Here is a 19,377-nt window from a genome sequence, read left to right as displayed (position 1 = left end):
AACCGCACGCAGTAGCAGCAGAATGAGACGAGCTTCCTGGACTGCCACTGCCTCGCACCTCTTCTGGCGCAACCAGCCCTGCTCCCAGCTCTCCCAGTGATCTAACAGCCCAGCCCCATGCACTCCTACTGAGCCTGAGCCCTGCCCGCTAGGGGAGGAGAGGAGGTGAAGGAGAGGAGGCTCCACCGCCCGCCTGTACGCTGCCTGTGGAGGGGGGAGGGGGTGGACACGCAGCTCAAGCAAGACAGACCATCGAACGAAAGAGAGAGTGAGCGAGCGAGAAAGAGAGAGAAAAAACCTGGCAAAAGGGCAAGGCTTTTGTTAGGTGGTTGGAGAGAGAGGGGGAGGAAGAACAAAAAAATTGAAAAAAACATGTCTACAGTGAAGAGGCCAAGAGGAAGGGTAAGTGAGCTGCACAGAGAGAGAGGAGGGGCCGGACGACAGGAACTGAACAACCTCCTCTGCTACTGGCTCATGCTGCCTGCCAGATGCAGCTCCACTGTCGCCATCTTGAACTCCTTGTTGCTGCTCTTTCCCATACTAATTTGCTTAGCTGTGCTAGCTATGCTCTCCCTTCACTACCCCCCTCCTTTCACTTTATCCCTCGTTTTCTCTCATCTCCATAGATTCCTCCCCATCTCTGGTTCGATGCAAAAGGCGATGTGTTTGTGTGTGTGTGTGTGTGTGTGTGTGTCACATAAGATGAGTACATCAGTCACACAGCGTTCTGCATGAGGGACTGAGGGAAGTAAGGGGTTAGTGAGTGAATGAGCGGACTAACTGGCCCAAATGTCCTGGCTATCTCTATCTCTCTGTAGTCTTTCCTTACTGTAATAGTGCAGAGTGTTTTCATGGGAGCGTGTGGTGGCAGAGAGAGAGATTGAAATCACTGCAGTGCTGGCAGCCTGTAATTTCAGTTATTTATAGTCGTATTACACAGCTGCAGAGCACTTGGTTTTGGTGCATTTTTTTTCTCTCTCTCCCTTTCTCACTCACTTTTTATACAAACTCTCATTCCTGCTCTCATTCCCGCCCTCTGCCTTTGCTCCTTCCCTCTGTTCCCTGTTCTTTACCTTGACTTTCTCTTTCCTCACCCTCTTTTTTTTTTTTTTTACCTTGAACTTGAATAATGAGAATATTTCAGTTCTGGGCAATGATTTCCAATAATAGCCTGGGCATCACAGCACACGTTAAACATAAACAAGAGCTGTAGCTACAGAATTATATCTTCCAAATGAACTGTCATTTATATCTCCCCTCCCCCTGCTTTGTTTGTGGCAGTTCAAGATAATTCTCTTTATTTAGCAGTCAGGAAAGCAACTGGCTGTGCTGTGCTGTGGCTCGGCCTCGGGTCATGTAGCCATCCACTCTGACTGCAACACGTTGAGATTAGCTCCTCCATTTATAGGCTCTGGGCCCACCCGAAGGGAATAAACCTCAGCCCATGTGCCGGTCCTGCCTGTCTCTTGTTTCTTTCTTACTGTCTTAATGAAAGTTTGTGCTGCTGCAATCTATGTGACTAGCAGGGAAAATGTGTGGCTAGCAGAAAGTTCAGAGAGCAACACTTTCAGTATGTCTGTGAGGTAGTGGGGTATAGACACAGCAGCAGAATGGGATATTCTGGTGACTGGTTGTTTGTCTTTAAAAGGCTATCAAGCCTATGTCAAGGCTATATCATTATCAAGCCTATGTCAAGGCTAAATCATTATCAAGCCTATGTCAAGGCTATATCATTATCAAGCCTATGTCAAGGCTATATCATTATCAAGCCTATGTCAAGGCTAAATCATTATCAAGCCTATGTCAAGGCTATATCATTATCAAGCCTATGTCAAGGCTAAATCATTATCAAGCCTATGTCAAGGCTATATCATTATCAAGCCTATGTCAAGGCTATATCATTATCAAGCCTATGTTAAGGATATATCAGTATCAAGCCTATGTCAAGGCTATATCATTATCAAGCCTATGTTAAGGCTATATCATTATCATGCCTATGCCAATGCTATGTCAAGGCTATATCATTATCAAGCCTATGTCAAGGCTATATCATTATCAAGGCTATATCATTATCATGCCTATGTCAATGCTATGTCAAGGCTATATCATTATCAAGCCTATGTCAAGGCTATATCATTATCAAGCCTATGTCAAGGCTATATCATTATCAAGGCTTAGAGGGTCTAATAAGAGAGGTACAGCCAACTAGCTAACAGTTGTTGTGACTTCTGCTGTGTGTGTTTTCTAGACCAGCTGGCTGTTGTTTTCAGTGTTCTGTTTTCTAGATCGATCAGTGTAACTTCCCTTTCGACAATCACATTGATATCATACGGCCTTAGAGTGCAATGAAAATGCGTACTTTTCCTCATCTGCCAATTCTTGGAAATGATGAGTTAAACTTCCTGAGAAGGCTGATTTCTGAGTATGTCTCTCTGTCAGCTACTGCTAAAGGCTATGACTACAAACTACACATAGCTCATAGCATGTTTCTTCATCATTTCTAGTCTTTCTCTGTCAATGTCTCTCTCTCTCCCCACGTCACTAAGCAGCAGTGTAAGTATACAGCTTGATTGTTATGCACACGCTTCACTGATTCACTTTTGTAATCCCATTCCTTTGTGTTTACAACATTTCCTTATTGAGTCTGACTGGGTGACTTGACTCTCATTCCAGGCAGCAAAGCTGATATGGTACATTTCACACTTCTGTTCCTGAGGGGGAAGATGATGTGTGAGAGAGGCTGTGGAGGGTTAACTCAGGGGGAAGATGATGTGTGAGAGAGGCTGTGGAGGGTTAACTCAGGGGGAAGATGATGTGTGAGAGAGGCTGTGGAGGGTTAACTCAGGGGGAAGATGATGTGTGAGAGAGGCTGTGGAGGGTTAACTCAGGGGGAAGATGATGTGTGAGAGAGGCTGTGGAGGGTTAACTCAGGGGGAAGATGATGTGTGAGAGAGGCTGTGGAGGGTTAACTCAGGGGGAAGATGATGTGTGAGAGAGGCTGTGGAGGGTTAACTGAAGGGAAAGATGATGTGTGAGAGAGGCTGTGGAGGGTTAACTGAAGGAAAAGATGATGTGTGAGAGAGGCTGTGGAGGGTTAACTGAGGGGGAAGATGATGTGTGAGAGAGGCTGTGGAGGGTTAACTGAAGGGAAAGATGATGTGTGAGAGAGGCTGTGGAGGGTTAACTGAAGGGGAAGATGATGTGTGAGAGAGGCTGTGGAGGGTTAACTGAAGGGGAAGATGATGTGTGAGAGAGGCTGTGGAGGGTTAACTGAAGGGGAAGATGATGTGTGAGAGAGGCTGTGAAGGGTTAACTGAAGGGGAAGATGATGTGTGAGAGAGGCTGTGGGGGGTTAACTGAAGGGGAAGATGATGTGTGAGAGAGGCTGTGGGGGGTTAACTGAAGGGGAATGTGAGAACTAGGAGCTAAATGATCTAACTATTCAGTCTGAGATTCAGGAATGTAGGTTTTGTTTGGCAACATGAGAACATGAGCATAGTGGGGGGGATTAGTGTGTGTGTGTGTGTGTGTGTTAACGACCACAAGATCATCCACTTCGCAGGAAATTACATTAAGATCAGGGCGAGAGTCCTTTGTAATACACAGCTCTTTCCAGTCTTGCTATTAATGCAGATGTATGTATGTTATAATGACATCATCCTGTTGGTATATGTGTTCCCTCAGTCTGATTAATATCCCCCCTCCTCTCTCTCTTCTTCTCTCCAGCCTCCCAAGAACAAGAATGCTAATGGTCCCAACAGCCACACAGCAGCGCGGGTCCTCAGCCCCCCAATGAAGAGCAGCTCATCCTCCTCGTCTTCGTCCTCCTACAGCTCGTCGTTGGAGAAGCGGGCCCAGCGGAGGCTGGTGAAGGAGCAGAGGGAGCAGCAGCAGCAGCAACTGATGGAGGAGGCTGGGGAGGACAAGCAGCAGAAGGCTAACAGGATCATCCATGAGGCCATTGCTAAGGCCCGGGAGAGAGGAGAGAAGAACATCCCCAGGGTTATGAGTCCAGAGAGCTTCCCCTCTGGGAGCTCCTCGGCCCACAGGAGAGAGAGGGACAGAGACAGAGACCGGGAGAGGGACCGTGGCAACAAGACCAGGACCAAGGCCTCCAAGAAAGCCCGCATTGTGCCCTCGTCCAAGCCCAAACAGAAGGCCAAGATCGGGTAGGTGTCTCACTGACCTTGTTCTCATATGCCTCACTATGCCCTTATAACACCACAGCTGTATGGCATGACATAGGACCACGGTGTTGTATTTGTTTTGAAAAGTAGTTTCAGTGGCCTTCCACATTAAATCTACCATTTTGTTTTTGCTCTGCACCCTGTCTAGAGCAAGTTGTGTCACACTGTCAATTCTCCTTTACGGCTTGGCTTCCTTAGTGCCCATTCATTTCTGGAGCACAATAGAATAGCTGGTTGACTATCTGCTAGCAGCTGCCAGCTTGACAGATATAGCTGCTCGTAAAATAGTAGCTGCCAAGATGGCAGCTCAAAGTTCATTTTAAAATTCATGACACATACAGACAGGAAGGAGCAACAACTGCTCCTGTTAGCATTTCGGCTAGCTTGTTGAAAATAGGACATCTAGGTTATGACAGATACTAGTGGGTATAGGGATTTAGTATATACTGTATGCAGTTCCCTTACCCCTGTACAATAAAACTGTGTTGTTATACTGTAATCCACACCCAGTGTGAGCTCATGTAATATCTGAGGCGGAGAAAGACAGGCAGCCAGGCTTGGAGACAGGAAGACGTGCAGGCAGGCTGGGAGTCAGGAAGACTGGCAAGCTGACTGGCTGGGAGGCAGAAAGACATACAGGCAAGCTGGGAGGCAGGAAGACATGCAGGCAAGCTGGGAGGCAGGAAGACATGCAGGCAAGCTGGGAGGCAGGAAGACATGCAGGCAAGCTGGGAGGCAGGAAGACATGCAGGCAAGCTGGGAGGCAGGAAGACATGCAGGCAAGCTGGGAGGCAGGAAGACATGCAGGCAAGCTGGGAGGCAGGAAGACATGCAGGCAAGCTGGGAGGCAGGAAGACATGCAGGCAAGCTGGGAGGCAGGAAGACATGCAGGCAAGCTGGGAGGCAGGAAGACATGCAGGCAAGCTGGGAGGCAGGAAGACATGCAGGCAAGCTGGGAGGCAGGAAGACATGCAGGCAAGCTGGGAGGCAGGAAGACATGCAGGCAAGCTGGGAGGCAGGAAGACATGCAGGCAAGCTGGGAGGCAGGAAGACGTGCAGGCAAGCTGGGAGGCAGGGAGACATGCAGGCAAGCTGGGAGGCAGGGAGACGTGCAGGCATGCAGGCAAGCTGGGAGGCAGGAAGACATGCAGGCAAGCTGGGAGGCAGGAAGACGTGCAGGCAAGCTGGGAGGCAGGGAGACGTGCAGGCAATCTGGGAGGCAGGGAGACGTGCAGGCAATCTGGGAGGCAGGGAGATGTGCAGGCAAGCTGGGAGGCAGGGAGACATGCAGGCAAGCTGGGAGGCAGGGAGACATGCAGGAAGACATGCAGGCAAGCTGGGAGGCAGGAAGACGTGCAGGCAAGCTGGGAGGCAGGGAGACGTGCAGGCAATCTGGGAGGCAGGGAGATGTGCAGGCAAGCTGGGAGGCAGGGAGACATGCAGGCAAGCTGGGAGGCAGGGAGACATGCAGGCAAGACATGGGAGGCAAGCTTTGAGACATGCAGGAAGACATGCAGGCAAGCTTTGAGGCAGGAAGACATGCAGGCAAGCTGAGAGGCAGGGAGACATGCAGGCAAGCTGGGAGGCAGGGAGACGTGCAGGCAAGCTGGGAGGCAGGGAGACGTGCAGGCAAGCTGGGAGGCAGGGAGATGTGCAGGCAAGCTGGGAGGCAGGGAGACATGCAGGCAAGCTGGGAGGCAGGGAGACATGCAGGCAAGCTGGGAGGCAGGGAGACATGCAGGCAAGCTGGGAGGCAGGGAGACGTGCAGGCAAGCTGGGAGGCAGGGAGACGTGCAGGCAAGCTGGGAGGCAGGGAGGAGGAATGTGTATATTGTCACTCAGGTCATCACCAGGGCGGTTATGGAAGCTGTGAAATGAACCAACCAGGGATAGAGAGAGACACTAGTTTCATATTCTCATTAAGCGAGCAGGGCTGAGAACAACATAATGGCCGACTATATTGTCTCCCTGCCTGCTTCCTTGCTTCATGATTAATGATTATATGAGCTCGGTTGCTGCATGTGGAAATGGCAGTAACAGATAATGGATTTTGCTCTGTTTGTGAGAGATAGCGTGTTGCAGATGTTAATGAGGGAGAATAGACATCTGTCAGGAGGGTTGGGCTGAGCCGGGTCTGTATGATTCATACTCAGGAAACCCAATGGGCCTGATGTTGAACACTAGAGATGGAGGTTTGAAATAATTTCACTATTAGGATAGTATCATGAATGTTTGTCAGATATTCATTATTATTATATATATATTTTTTAATGTTTTTAACCTGAGTACTGCTGCCCGAGGGAGAGAGGCTGGTGCTCTATAGCTGCAGCTGCAGAGGGGGCGGTGTTTGTGAAATGGGAGTGAGCAGACGGACTGAAAGAAAGAGACGTCAAGGCGCCAACTAAGTTACAGCCAAGACTAGCTAATTTATAGCAGCCACAATTATATTTATCATCCCATATAACAGTGCCGGTCTTGACTGGAGTAGCCTAGAGAAGCTAGCTAGCTGGGCTAATTGAGGCCACATGCTGTGCTTTCTCTCCAACCCCATTCAGATCAAACAACAGCCTACATATCTGTTGGTTGCTCCTTGTAGCCTACTACTTCCTATTTTGCTAACTTTTAATTCTGTCATTTGTATTCCATCTTGCATTGCATTAGTGAACTCACTCCACTTGCTACACATTGAGCCTATATGCCGCTTTGATTGGCCAACATAAACAACAAATCAAATCAAAATGAAATCACATTTTAAACAACAGGTGTAGACTAACAGTGAAATGCTTACTTACGGGCTCTTCCTAACAATGCAGGATAAAAAAATAAATATAATATTTAATAAATACACAATGACCAATTATAGCTTGGCTATATACATGGGGTACCAGTACCGAGTCTGTGCAGGTGTATGAGGAAATTGAGGTAAATATGTACATGTAGGTAGGGTTAAAGTGACTATGCAACAGGATAGATAACAGACAGTAGCAGCAGTGACTGTGATGAGTGTGTAAGTGTTTGTGTGGCGACAATGTGCCTGTGTATGTATACGTGTTGTGTGAGTAAGTGTGTGTGTTCATGTGTATGTGTTGGAGTGTCAGTGTGAATGTGTGGCTAGTGTCCAGTGTGTGTGTACAGAGTCAAAAAGAGTTAGTGCAAAGAGGGTCAATGTAGATAGTCTGGGTAACTATTTAGCACTCTAATGGCTTGGGGGTAGAAGCTGTTCAGGAATGTTTTGGTCCCAGACTTAGCACTCCACTACCGTTTGCCGTGTGGTAGCAGAGGGAACAGAACTGGGGTGGCTGGGTCTTTGACCATTTCTTGGGCCTTCCTCTGACACCACCTGGTATAGAGGTCCTGGGTGGCAGGGAGTTCGACCCTAGTGATGTACTGGGCCGTTAGCACTACCCTATGTAGTGCTTTGCAGTCGTATGCCAAGCAGTTGCCATAGCAAGAGGTGATGCAGCTTGTCGAGATGCTCTCAATGGTACAGCTGTAGAACGTTTTGAGGATCTGATGGCCCATGCCAACTCTTTTCAGCGTCCTGAGGGAAGAGGCGTTGTCTTGCCCTCTTCATGACAGTGTTGGTGTGTTTGGACCATGATAGGTCCTTAGAGATGTTGACACAAAGGAACTTCAAGCTCTCGACCCACTCCACTACAGCCCCGTTGATGTGAATGGGAGTGTTCTGCCTTCAGTTTTCTGTAGTCCACAATAAGCTCCTTTGTCTTGCCCGCATTGAGGGAGAGGTTGTTGTCCTGGCACCACACTGCCAGGTCTCTGACCTCCTAAATATAGGCTGCCTCATCGTCATTGGTGATCAGGCCAGCAGTTGTGTCATCGGCAAACTTAATGATGGTGTTGGAGTCGTGTGTGGCCACACAGTCGTGTGAACAGAAGGGAACTAAGCACGCACCCCTGAGGGGCCCCGTGTTGAGGGTCAGCATGGCGGATGTGTTGTTGCCTACCCTCATGTTTTCTCTGAATAAGCGTTGTTGTACAATTTGACACATCATTTCAAACAGTCAGCAATAATCTAATTCAGGGATTGTGAAGTTATACTTAGGCTAAATGTAAGCCTTCCACAACCATAAGACCCAATAATAATTTCATTATTTTATCAAAATAGTTTAACCTGCTTTTTTTTGTTGCAATAATCAATGATCTGGCTTTCAAGTCCGTCTATGAAAAGGCTATTTTTTGTTACAAGTTTAACCATGACTAATGCACATTCACTAATAACGACTAACTTCTTGTAGCAGGCTTTAGGCTATAGATAATTAACACAGGTCTCATCAACAATCTCTCAAGCCCACGTGTTAGTGAATTGCTAGTGAATTGTTACGAGCACACCCTTCTGTCTCCAACTGTTTAAACAGCATGTTAGGCTGTCCACTTTATTCAGATGTTGAAATCAAGTGGTCTACCTTAATTCTCAGAATGAGATTGAGTTGACAGTGCTATATATAATTGTGTTTTATGCTTATTGCACATATATAAAACACAGGCTAGACAGCTAGTATAACAGTCTGGCTAAAATGCTGCTTGCTAGCTGTACCCCAATGTCACGCGCGACAAACTGAGCATACATTTTCAAAATGTACCAAGGAAGTGAAGCTACAGTATTAGCATTTAAACCCACAATATTTGTTGTATCACTGGAAGCTGACTTAGGCCTATTTATTTGAACTTTTCCCTATTCTCATATTGAAAGGTGTTATTTATTTGTCACGTTTGAGATTATTACTAACATCACTAAGTTAGTAATATGCCCTAGCCTTATTTTATATGATATAACCTAACCTATTTTTACACAATGTAGAACTTGTAAAGCAAAGGTCTGATTTGTGAAACTAGGCTAAACACAGAATTAAACCTAGTCTTTCCACTATTGTTTCAATGCTTCTTTCATGAAGCTTGTTACGTCATACATTCCAACCATTTTGAAATATCAAAGTATATCAAAGCTCCTTACTCTTTCTTTTAACATGTAGCGTCATCTCTTACATACCTTAGTCTAAATTCATTATAGTTAAGTGTTTTGGCCTGTACATAATGTTGCTAAATGAAAAACACATTTAGTCCTGTCCTGCATCTAAAGAATGAACTTCCTTCAGTACAGGTTGATCCATCCCAAAGTTCCTCAGTCTCCACTCTGACTTGTAGGATTGTGCTAGTGATGCTATGAGACAGTCCCAAAGCCTTCCTCCCCAAGTGTCTGATTTACAGTAGTGTCTGTGGAGATCTGTCCAGAGCAGGGAGAGCAGAGAGGGGCTGACACCCCAGTGCCAGGCCATACACTAGAAAACCAGGCATGGAGTCTGTCCGCTATAGGGAGGGATGGTCACTGTAGGGATGTTGTCTTAATGCAGAGGAGAGAAGAGGATGTTTTACTATGACCGACCCCTCTCGCAAGGCTTTTGCCTTTGTTTATATGTGTGTGTGTGTGTTGAAGACTGTTGTTCTACAGTGTGTCTATATGAAAGGATGTTTTCGTTGCTTTGAGTGGGTTGGCACAGTAGCATAGCATGTGTTTGTATGTTTGTGTCCTCTGTTCTGTCGCCGTTGCTACGTACCTGTAGGCCTATATGTTATGTGGTGAGTTTGTGTTTGTGCTTTCTGTTGTCGCTGTGTGCCAATGTGGCCAGTGTACATGTGTGTGCCAGTGCAGTGTGTGTGTGTGTGAGGTGCGGTGCGGTGCAGTACAGTGTGAGGGATCATCCTCGTGCAGGGTAATGAAGACAGCAGGAGTACATGGTGCTCTGGGGAGGTTTCATGCAGACAGAGGAACCACAGTGTGTGTGTTCAGCCCTCCCAGGGTCTTCTCATGTAATATTAACGCTCAGCCTTCTCCCTGCCAGCACCCGCACCGCTGCAGAGGCACTTACCTTCCACAACAGTGTGTGTGTGGTGTGTGTGGTGTGTGTGTGTGTGTGCGCGTAATTGTTTCTAGATGTGTTCTTGAATGTGTGTGTTTATATGGTAGTTATACAGTATAATATAAGGGTGTATGTACGTGATTGTGTGGGACCGTGTGTGTGTGTGAGTATAATCTACAACATATGCGTGTGTGTGTCTGTGTGCATGCATATGTGCCTACATGTTTCTCTGCCATGTGAATAGCATGCTTGTCTGAGTGGGGGGTTGGGACTGAGCTAATAGTATTATCAGGCTGGCTGTAGGAGCCTGTAGGGGGGAGTAGCCCGTGTCTGTAAGACCACCCCAGCACAATGATTGTTAAGGTGTCAGCATGCTTCAGCAAGGCTGGCTTCTAGCTGAACTCGGCTAGCTGAACAGAACGAGTGTGCTCACATACCTTCGGTTGAAAAACAAGAAAAAAACGCAATAGTACTGTTTGTCCATTTTGAGATGCCGTAGCCAGTATACACTTCCTGAAAATAGTATTAAACTAAGATAACTCATGACATCTGTCATTAATTTAGACGTTTTTGCAGAGGAGATAGATCTTAGTCACACAGTCTAACTAAGATGTTTGGTGCAGTATTTCTCCAGTAATTTTACATCTAACTAAGATGTTTGGTGCAGTATTTCTCCAGTAATTTTACATCTAACTAAGATGTTTGGTGCAGTATTTCTCCAGTAATTTTACATCTAACTAAGATGTTTGGTGCAGTATTTCTCCAGTAATTTGACATCTAACTAAGATGTTTGGTGCAGTATTTCTCCAGTAATTTGACATCTAACTAAGATGTTTGGTGCAGTATTTCTCCAGTAATTTGACATCTAACTAAGATGCTTGGTGCAGTATTTCTCCAGTATTTTTTTTGGTATGTAAACAAGTTGTCTCTTAATTGAAGAGTCTACTGTTGACCAATCATTGACGAAGGGGCATATATTTCAGCCACCGACTTCAGCTTGCCTCAAGAAAAAATTTAATGTGCATAAACAGCCGAAAAACCCTTGCCGAAGACCAAAACAAACATAAACATCACAAAATGTTGTCGTAATATATGCACAAACTGTTCCGAACTGTTTCGGATGGGAAGCATGCGGACGCCTTTAGACATGGGTTTGGGACCAGAGGACAAGGTGAAGGAGGGGTTTGGGACCAGAGGACAAGGTGGGGGAGGGGTATGGGACCCGAGGACAGGGTGAGGGGTATGGGACTAGAGGACAGGGTGAGCGAGGGGTATGGAACCCGAGGACAGGGTGAGCGAGGGGTATGGGACCCGAGGACAGGGTGAGGGAGGGGTATGGGACTAGAGGTCAAGGTGAGCGAGGGGTATGGGACTAGAGGACAGGGTGAGGGAGGGGTATGGGACCAGAGGACAGGGTGAGGGAGGGGTATGGGACCAGAGGACAGGGTGAGGGAGGGGTATGGGACCAGAGGACAGGGTGAGGGAGGGGTATGGGACTAGAGGACAAGGTGAGGTATGGGACTGACTGAGACCCCCCCCCCCCCCCACCCCCTCCCAGTCAGTCTCCATGTACAGTGTTACACAAGGGTCAGTAAAATGGGGGTGGGGGTGGGGAGGGGGGTGCAGGGAGGGGATGGAGGGTAGGTAGGGAGGGGATGGAGATTAGGTAGGTAGGGGGGGATGGAGGGTACGAAGGGGATGGAGGGTAGGTAGGGAAGGGATGGAGGGTAGGGAGGATATGGAGGGTAGGTAGGGAGGGGATGGATGGTAGGGAGGGTAGGTAGGTAGGTGATGGAGGGTAGTTATGGGATGGAGGGTAGTAAGGTGATGGAGTGATAGGGAGGGGATAGGAAGGAGGCTAGAGGGGATGGAGGGGATGGAGGGATAGGGAGGGGATGGAGGGATAGGGAGGGGATGGAGGGATAGGGAGGGGATGGAGGGGAAAGCCTCAAATCAAATGTCCTGAGGGGGTTACAGCTAGAAGTCAGGGTTGCCTGATCACACACTAGTTTCTGAAATTGCATGGTGTTTTTATAGCTACCTACCTGGTGAAAAACAAGCTCATCAGGAGATGAAACCATTATTGTAAAGCACCTTCCTCTTTATTCCTATTCTCCTCTCCTCCTCCCTCCCTCTCTCCCTAGTACATTTTTCTAAATATTCCTCCCCAGTTTTGGTTTCTTCCTAACATGCTGGGGGCTGTTAGCAGAAAGCTTCCTCCGTGTGTGCGTGTGTGTGTGTGCGTGTGTGTGCGTGTGTGCAGGGCAGCAGGCGTGATCTGAATGTGCTGATACTACACTGTTGTCTACTGTGAAACATCTAACAAAATGGTGCAAGTGAGATCAATTACACAATATAAAATGGGGGTTTAGAGTAGGCCTATAGACTACAGTAGAGTCAGTGTAGAGAGGGTTGGGTTCATATCTCCATGCCTGCCTGCCACGCAGCATAGTCTTCCTATCTAATCCTCTTCACTCACACTCTGATTAAAAAATCCCAAAGCTGTCTTCTTAATTAAGTGTTTTTTATAATCCTTTGTGTGTGTGCATGCGTGTGTGCGTGCGTGTGTGTGTGGGCATGTGAATGTTGTGTGTGTGTGAATGCTTTTTCTTGTGTGTATGCGTGTTTTGTCAATATGTTAGTGTGTGTGTGAGCTCATTTGTCGACTGCATGCAGAACAAAGCATAAATCCCTTGAGCAGGTTCCTGCACTCTGCTGATATTTTCCATCACCAAGCTGTGTGTGTGTGTGTGTGTGTGTGTGTGTGTGTGTGTGTGTGTGTGTGTGTGTGTGTGTGTGTGTGTGTGTGTGTGTGTGTGTGTGTGTGTGTGTGTGTGTGTGTGTGTGTGTGAGTGTGTGTTGGAGAGGGGGAAGATTACACGGCCATTCATAAGGAGGGGGATTTTCTCACGGAGCCCAGGCAGCACAGGGCCAGCAGCGTCACTGTAATCCCCTCAGGATAGGTTCCACTGTGTTACACGCACACACACAACACACATTCTACACACTCCATCCGCTGCCGGAGGTTCATTCATCTCAGTCCATCTACAAACACGTAGCCTTTTAGCTATACAGTTGTAATGTTATACCCTGAAAGGGGGAATATGAGAACTGATTCACACTGACACGTAGCATCAGTGACTGTTCAGTCAGTTCTAATGACCAATGACATAAAATCATCAACTCTTTATTGGTCGACCGATTATGATTTTTCAACACCGATACCGATTATTGGAAGACTAAAAAAGCCGATACCGATTAATCGTCCAATTTGTATTTATTCTATTTGTTATAATGACAACAATTTTTTTTAAACCTTTATTTAACCAGGCAAGTCAGTTAAGAACAAATTCTTATTTTCAATGACGGCCTAGGAACAGTGGGTTAACTGCCTGTTCAGGGGCAGAACGACAGATTTGTACCTTGTCAGCTCGGGGATTTGAACTTGCAACCTTTCGGTTACTAGTCCAACACTAACCACTAGGCTACCCTGCCGCCCCTGAATGAACACTTATTTTAACTTAATACAAGACATCAATAAAATCAATTTAGCCTCAAGTAAATAATGAAACATGTTCAATTTGGTTTAAATAATGCAAAAACAAAGTGTTGGAGAAGAAAGTAAAAGTGCAATATGTGCTATGTAAGAAAGCTAATGTTTCAGTTCCTTGCTCAGAGCATGAGAACATATGAAAGTGTGTGTGTGTGTGTGAATAATGTATGTTTATGGTGTATACCAGGGGTACTCAACTCTTACCCTACGAAGTCTGATGGTTTTCTGTTCTACCTGATAATGAATTGCACACATTTGGTGTCCCAGGTCTACATCAGTCCATGTTTAGAAGGGAACAATGAAAAAAATGCAGTGGAACTGGCTTCGACATCCAGAGTTGAGTTTGAGGGCTGTATATGAAGGGACCTGATGTGAGCCATAATGGAGACTAGGCATATACCACCCCACTATCAGATTAGAGGAGAAATGGAGCCTATGTTTTTTGTCCACCCTTTGGTTCTGAAATCACCATAACCCACTAATTAACTTGTAATTCATGCAGATTAAGTGTTTGAGCTAGTAATCTATCAATATTCATTGTTTACAAATTAGCAATGACATTGCTAATGAATATATAGCACAACTTTGGATTTCACCCCATCTCAAATTTGAATGTTTTGGACCATTTGAAAGTTTTTAGTTTGTTTCTTATCTTCTCCCGCTTTGGCATGCAGTGCGCCTCACAAAAGTGATTCCTCGTTATGAAATTGTCAACTTTATTCTGTATATAAAATACACTGACTGTTTAAAGCAAAACTACCAAAACTATTGCTGATGGTGAACCTGAACAATCAAAATAAAATAAATTGTCAGCCGATATAGCCAGATGAGTGTTGTTTCCAGTAGCTTACTTTTATTCCAGTAAAACACAGTTTTCAACAGCGCATAGGTAGCAAATTACATAGGTTGTCACTCAACTAATAAAGCCTAATATCACGCAAGACATTTTAGCATTTGAATACTGAAGGTGCCGGGCAGATGTGCAAGAACAGGAACATGCCGTCTAACTTGCAGTGCGCAGTTTGACTAGGCTACTGACATTCCCTAGGGTTGTTTGGAATGCAAAATGACTTGTACATCAATAACTGTCAACACAGTTGCATGCTTAGTTCCACACTGAAGGAGACGACGCATCAGTTGTTACAAAATATTAGGTGTTTTCGGAAGGTAGAAAGGAAGTAATATGAGCAAAACATTTAAGTGAATCGGTGATTCGTAATGTTTGAATTGATTTTCTGACCGATGCGTGTTATATGTGGATCGGTTTGGGCTACACCGACCAATGCTGTCCTATCAAACATTTGAATCAAGGATGATGAATCGTTACACCCCTAATTAGTATAGATTTTCTTAGGGTACCCTACGTGTGGCCCCGACCCCAAGTTTGGGAACCACCATAGTAATCTCTCGCTCTGCTTGCTTCCTCTCTCTCTCTCTGTCTCTTCTGCTTCCTCCTGCATGCATTTCAGGCTGCCTCAGCCTCTCCTCTGAGTACCACATCACTGTCTGTCTAAGTAGCCTACTCTCTGTACAGCAAAGTTAATATGAGAACTTAGTAGCCTATTTAGGTAGGCTCCTTTTAACGTTCGCTTCTTACTTCATCCTTCTAGCTGGGTAAGTAACACTAACCAGAGCCCTTCAACGTTACTGCAATAGAAGTCTCTGCTGGCATCTAGCCACCTGACTGACTGAGCGACTATTTATCAGTCGGGCACTCGTTCTCCCAGAGTCTGTTTTTGCATCTCGCAAACACACTGTCAGCAGTGTCTCTCGTTGCCCATTTGAGCCGACTCTGAGCTGGGGTAGTTTGTTTCACGTCTCACGCCGTCGGGCCTGTGCCGAGGGAGGGCGGAGTTAGCCGTTTGAGAAAGTGGTGAATAATGCTGTTCAAAAGGCAAACCAGGGAGGAAAATCAGGAGGATGCAGGGGAACATAACAAACAAACCACTGTTCATGATTCCACTCGTTTGCAAAGAGGCAGGCGCGATTAGAACTCAGTCAGATCAAGAATATAAGCATTGTGATCTTTGAGGTGATGGCAGCAGATGAATGGCACAACAATGGGCCTCAAGACGATCCTGCAGGTGAAGAAGCTGGATGTGGAGATCCTACACGTGGTCTGCGGTTGTGAGGCTGGTTGGACGTACCGCCAACTTCTCTAAAACAATGTTGATGGCGACTTATGGTAGAGAAATTAACATTAAATTCTCTGACAATAGCTCTCGTGGACATTCCTACTAGATGGCATTGTGTTGTGTGACAAAACTGCACATTTTAGAGTGGCCTTTTATTGTCACCAGCACAAGGTGCACCTGTATAATGATCGTGCCTTTTAATCAGCTTCTTGATATGCCACACCAGTCAGGTGGATGGATTATCTTGGCAAAGAGAAATGCTCACTAACAGGGATGTAAACATTTGAGAGAAATAAGCTTTTTGTGCGTATGGAACCTTTTCTGTGATCTTTTATTTCAGCTCAATGATACATGGGGCAAACACTTTACATGTTGAGGACCTCTGTGTCTTGTTATGTAGGTACTGCCCTGGCGACAGTGAACTTGGGGGTAACACTGGCACCTTGTGTAGGCTGGTCTGTCCCAAGTTCTCATTCCTCATGGGGGACCCTGGAACACGTCAGTGTGCCCTCGGCCTACAAAATACTGTCACACTGTTCTCCCTCCAAACACACAGAATGGTGGGTGGTGTGCCAACTAGGACAGGGCAGTGCTGGGGGGCTGAGCATGGAGAGGAGAATGCTGGGTTATTAGGCACCAGGCAGGATGAGGATCTGCTCATGGGAGCCAAACGGGGCCACTGCCAGAACTAGAAGTACAGCTCTCTCTGGGAATCACTGTAACACTCCATCAGACTATCTAGCCTGTCTGCTGGAGTGAAGGCCAAACTCACCTACCATAGAGGGGACAGCTGGACTTGAAAGGAGAAGGACATGTAGAGAGATGAGAGATGGCACCGCTGTAGTTAAGTATTGGGTGCCTGATTGGTGCTTGTGTGGTTTCAGTAATAGTGCTATTGGTCTGTTATTTACTCTATGTGCATGTGTTGGTGCGTCCCTGTGTATGTATCAACTGTAATACCTATGAAACGTCTGTAGTGGTGGTATTAGTAGTAAACTGTGGGTGGGAATGTATAAAGCCAGTCTGTGGTCTTGGTTGGCTTCTGAGGCTGTAAAGCCTGTGGGATGTTGGATGTGCTCCACATGTGTATCTGCGTCACGCCTCCTCCGTTCCTCCTCGTCCTCCCATCATGCTCTCTGTTTTGCCCTCTAAGGGCTTGCTAAACCTCCGTTACACATTCCAACAACAATGACGCACATCACAGCTGCCAACCCGTAGGATGCTTCCTCCTAGGGCTGGGTGGAATACCGTATTTTATGATATACCGGTATTGATGCCGGGACCGGTTTGGGTTTTTACTTTACCTTTTTACCGCTATTTGAATAGTTGGTTTGTTAAATGTGATACGCCATGTGTAATGTCAATTTTTATAGTTTACTTTGCTACTTGAGTCATCTCTCTCCGCTCTTTCTCTCTGTGGCACTTTCCACACAGACCTAGCCACGCCCCCTGTCACTCAAGGAGCGCATTTGATGTTCCTCAACTACGAGACACTTGCGTTCCTTCGGCATGGTCAATGCAGCACATGCAACAATGTTGATGACAACAATGATGTTTCACTTTGCTTCTTAATATAAATCCACCAGCGATCTATAATGACACTATTAGTTTGTGTTTCTTACATAAGCAAACAGCTAGTTTGTCTTTTCTTAGCAAGTTGCCCTAAATCTTGTGAGATGCTAATTGTTAGACACTAATGCTAATAGCTAGCTAGCTAATAAACGTACTGAGTAAGCGCAAACGTAGCTAGCTAATCTCAGTCTCTCGGTCCCAGCTTTGATGCACCTGTACTGACCTCGCCTTCTGGATGATAGCGGGGTGAACAGGCAGTGGCTCGGGTGGTTGATGTCCTTGATGATCTTTATGGCCTTCCTGTGACATCGGGTGGTGTAGGTGTCCTGGAGGGCAGGTAGTTTGCCCCCGGTGATGCGTTGTGCAGACCTCACTACCCTCTGGAGAGCCTTACGGTTGAGGGCGGTGCAGTTGCCATACCAGGCGGTGATACAGCCCGCCAGGATGCTCTCGATTGTGCATCTGTAGAAGTTTGTGAGTGCTTTTGGTGACAAGCCGAATTTCTTCAGCCTCCTGAGGTTGAAGAGGCGCTGCTGCGCCTTCTTCACGATGCTGTCTGTGTGAGTGGACCAATTCAGTTTGTCTGTGATGTGTATGCCGAGGAACTTAAAACTTGCTACCCTCTCCACTACTGTTCCATCGATGTGGATAGGGGGGTGTTCCCTCTGCTGTTTCCTGAAGTCCATACAGCCTAATAATACCAGTGATGGTGTAGAGCTAAATCAGCATGTTGTTTGTGCAACAGTGTCTTCTAAATCAAATCAAATCAAATTTTATTTGTCACATACACATGGTTAGCAGATGTTAATGTGAGTGTAGCGAAATGCTTGTGCTTCTAGTTCCGACAATGCAGTAATAACCAACAAGTAATCTAACCTAACAATTTCACAACAACTACATTATACACACAAGTGTAAAGGAATGAAGAGTATGTACATAAAAATATATGAATGAGTGATGGTACAGAACGGCATAGGCAAGATGCAGTAGATGGTATCGAGTACAGTATATACATATGAGATGAACAGCATTCTCACATAGGTATTCCTCTTGTCCAGATGGGTTAGGGCAGTGTGCAGTGTGGTTGGGATTGTGTCGTCTGTGGACCTATTGGGGCGGTAAGAAAATTGTAGTGGGTCTAGGGTGTCAGGTAGGGTGGAGGTGACATGGTCCTTGACTAGTCTCTCAAAGCACTTCATGATGACGGAAGTGAGTGCTACGGGGCGGTAGTCGTTTAGCTCAGTTACCTTAGCTTTCTTGGGAACAGGAACAATGGTGGCCCTCTTGAAGCATGTGGGGACAGCAGACTGGGATAAGGATTGATTGAATATGTCCGTAAACACACCAGCCAGCTGGTCTGCGCATGCTCTGAGGACGCGGCTGGGGATACCGTCTGAGCCTGCAGCCTTGTGAGGGTTAACACGTTTAAATGTTTTACTCACGTCGGCCGCAGTGAAGGAGAGTCCGCAGGTTTTCGTAGTGGGCCGTGTCAGTGGCACTGTATTGTCCACAAAGCGGGCAAAGAAGTTGTTTAGTCTGTCTGGGAGCAAGACATCCTGGTCCGTGACGGGCTGGTTTTCTTTTTGTATTCCGTGATTGACTGTAGATCCTGCCACATACCTCTTGTGTCTGAGCCTTTGAATTGCGACTCTACTTTGTCTCTATACTGACGCTTAGCTTGTTTGATTGCCTTGCGGAGGGAATAGCTACACTGTTTGTATACGGTTATGTTTCCGGTCACCTTGCCCTGATTAAAAGCAGTGCTGTCGCGTGAATGCTGCCATCAATCCACGGTTTCTGGTTTGGGAATGTTTTAATAGTTACTGTGGGTACGACATCGCCGATGCACTTGCTAATCAACTCGCTCACCGAATCAGCGTATTCGTCAATGTTGTTGTTTGACACAATGCTTAACATATCCCAGTCCACGTGATCGAAGCAATCTTGAAGGGTGGAATCAGATTGGTCGGACCAGCGTTGAACAGACCTGAGCGCGGGAGTTTCCTGTTTTAGTCTCTGTCTATAGGCAACAAAATTGAGTCGTGATCAGCTTT

The 19,377-nt window shown here is 46.4% G+C and overlaps 1 protein-coding gene across 10 annotated transcripts in view; it reads left to right on the top strand.

Annotated features, from left to right (window-relative positions):
* LOC139411607 (chromodomain-helicase-DNA-binding protein 9-like) overlaps positions 1-19,377 on the top strand; it is a 142,007-nt gene that overhangs the window by 47,111 nt on the left and 75,519 nt on the right. For 9 of the 10 annotated variants that reach the window (XM_071158180.1, XM_071158181.1, XM_071158183.1 and 6 more), the window contains one exon: positions 3,727-4,169. In XM_071158180.1, the coding sequence (XP_071014281.1) occupies positions 3,727-4,169 (443 nt within the window). Of the gene's footprint in view, positions 1-156; positions 403-3,726; positions 4,170-19,377 lie in introns of those variants that run through there. The other variant, XM_071158188.1, reaches the window with a different exon arrangement.

This window comes from Oncorhynchus clarkii, chromosome 6, assembly GCF_045791955.1.
Source record: "Oncorhynchus clarkii lewisi isolate Uvic-CL-2024 chromosome 6, UVic_Ocla_1.0, whole genome shotgun sequence".
NCBI classification, from domain to species: Eukaryota; Metazoa; Chordata; class Actinopteri; order Salmoniformes; family Salmonidae; genus Oncorhynchus; species Oncorhynchus clarkii.
Note: the sequence above shows the minus strand (reverse complement) of the source record. Positions and strands in the feature narration are given on the sequence as shown.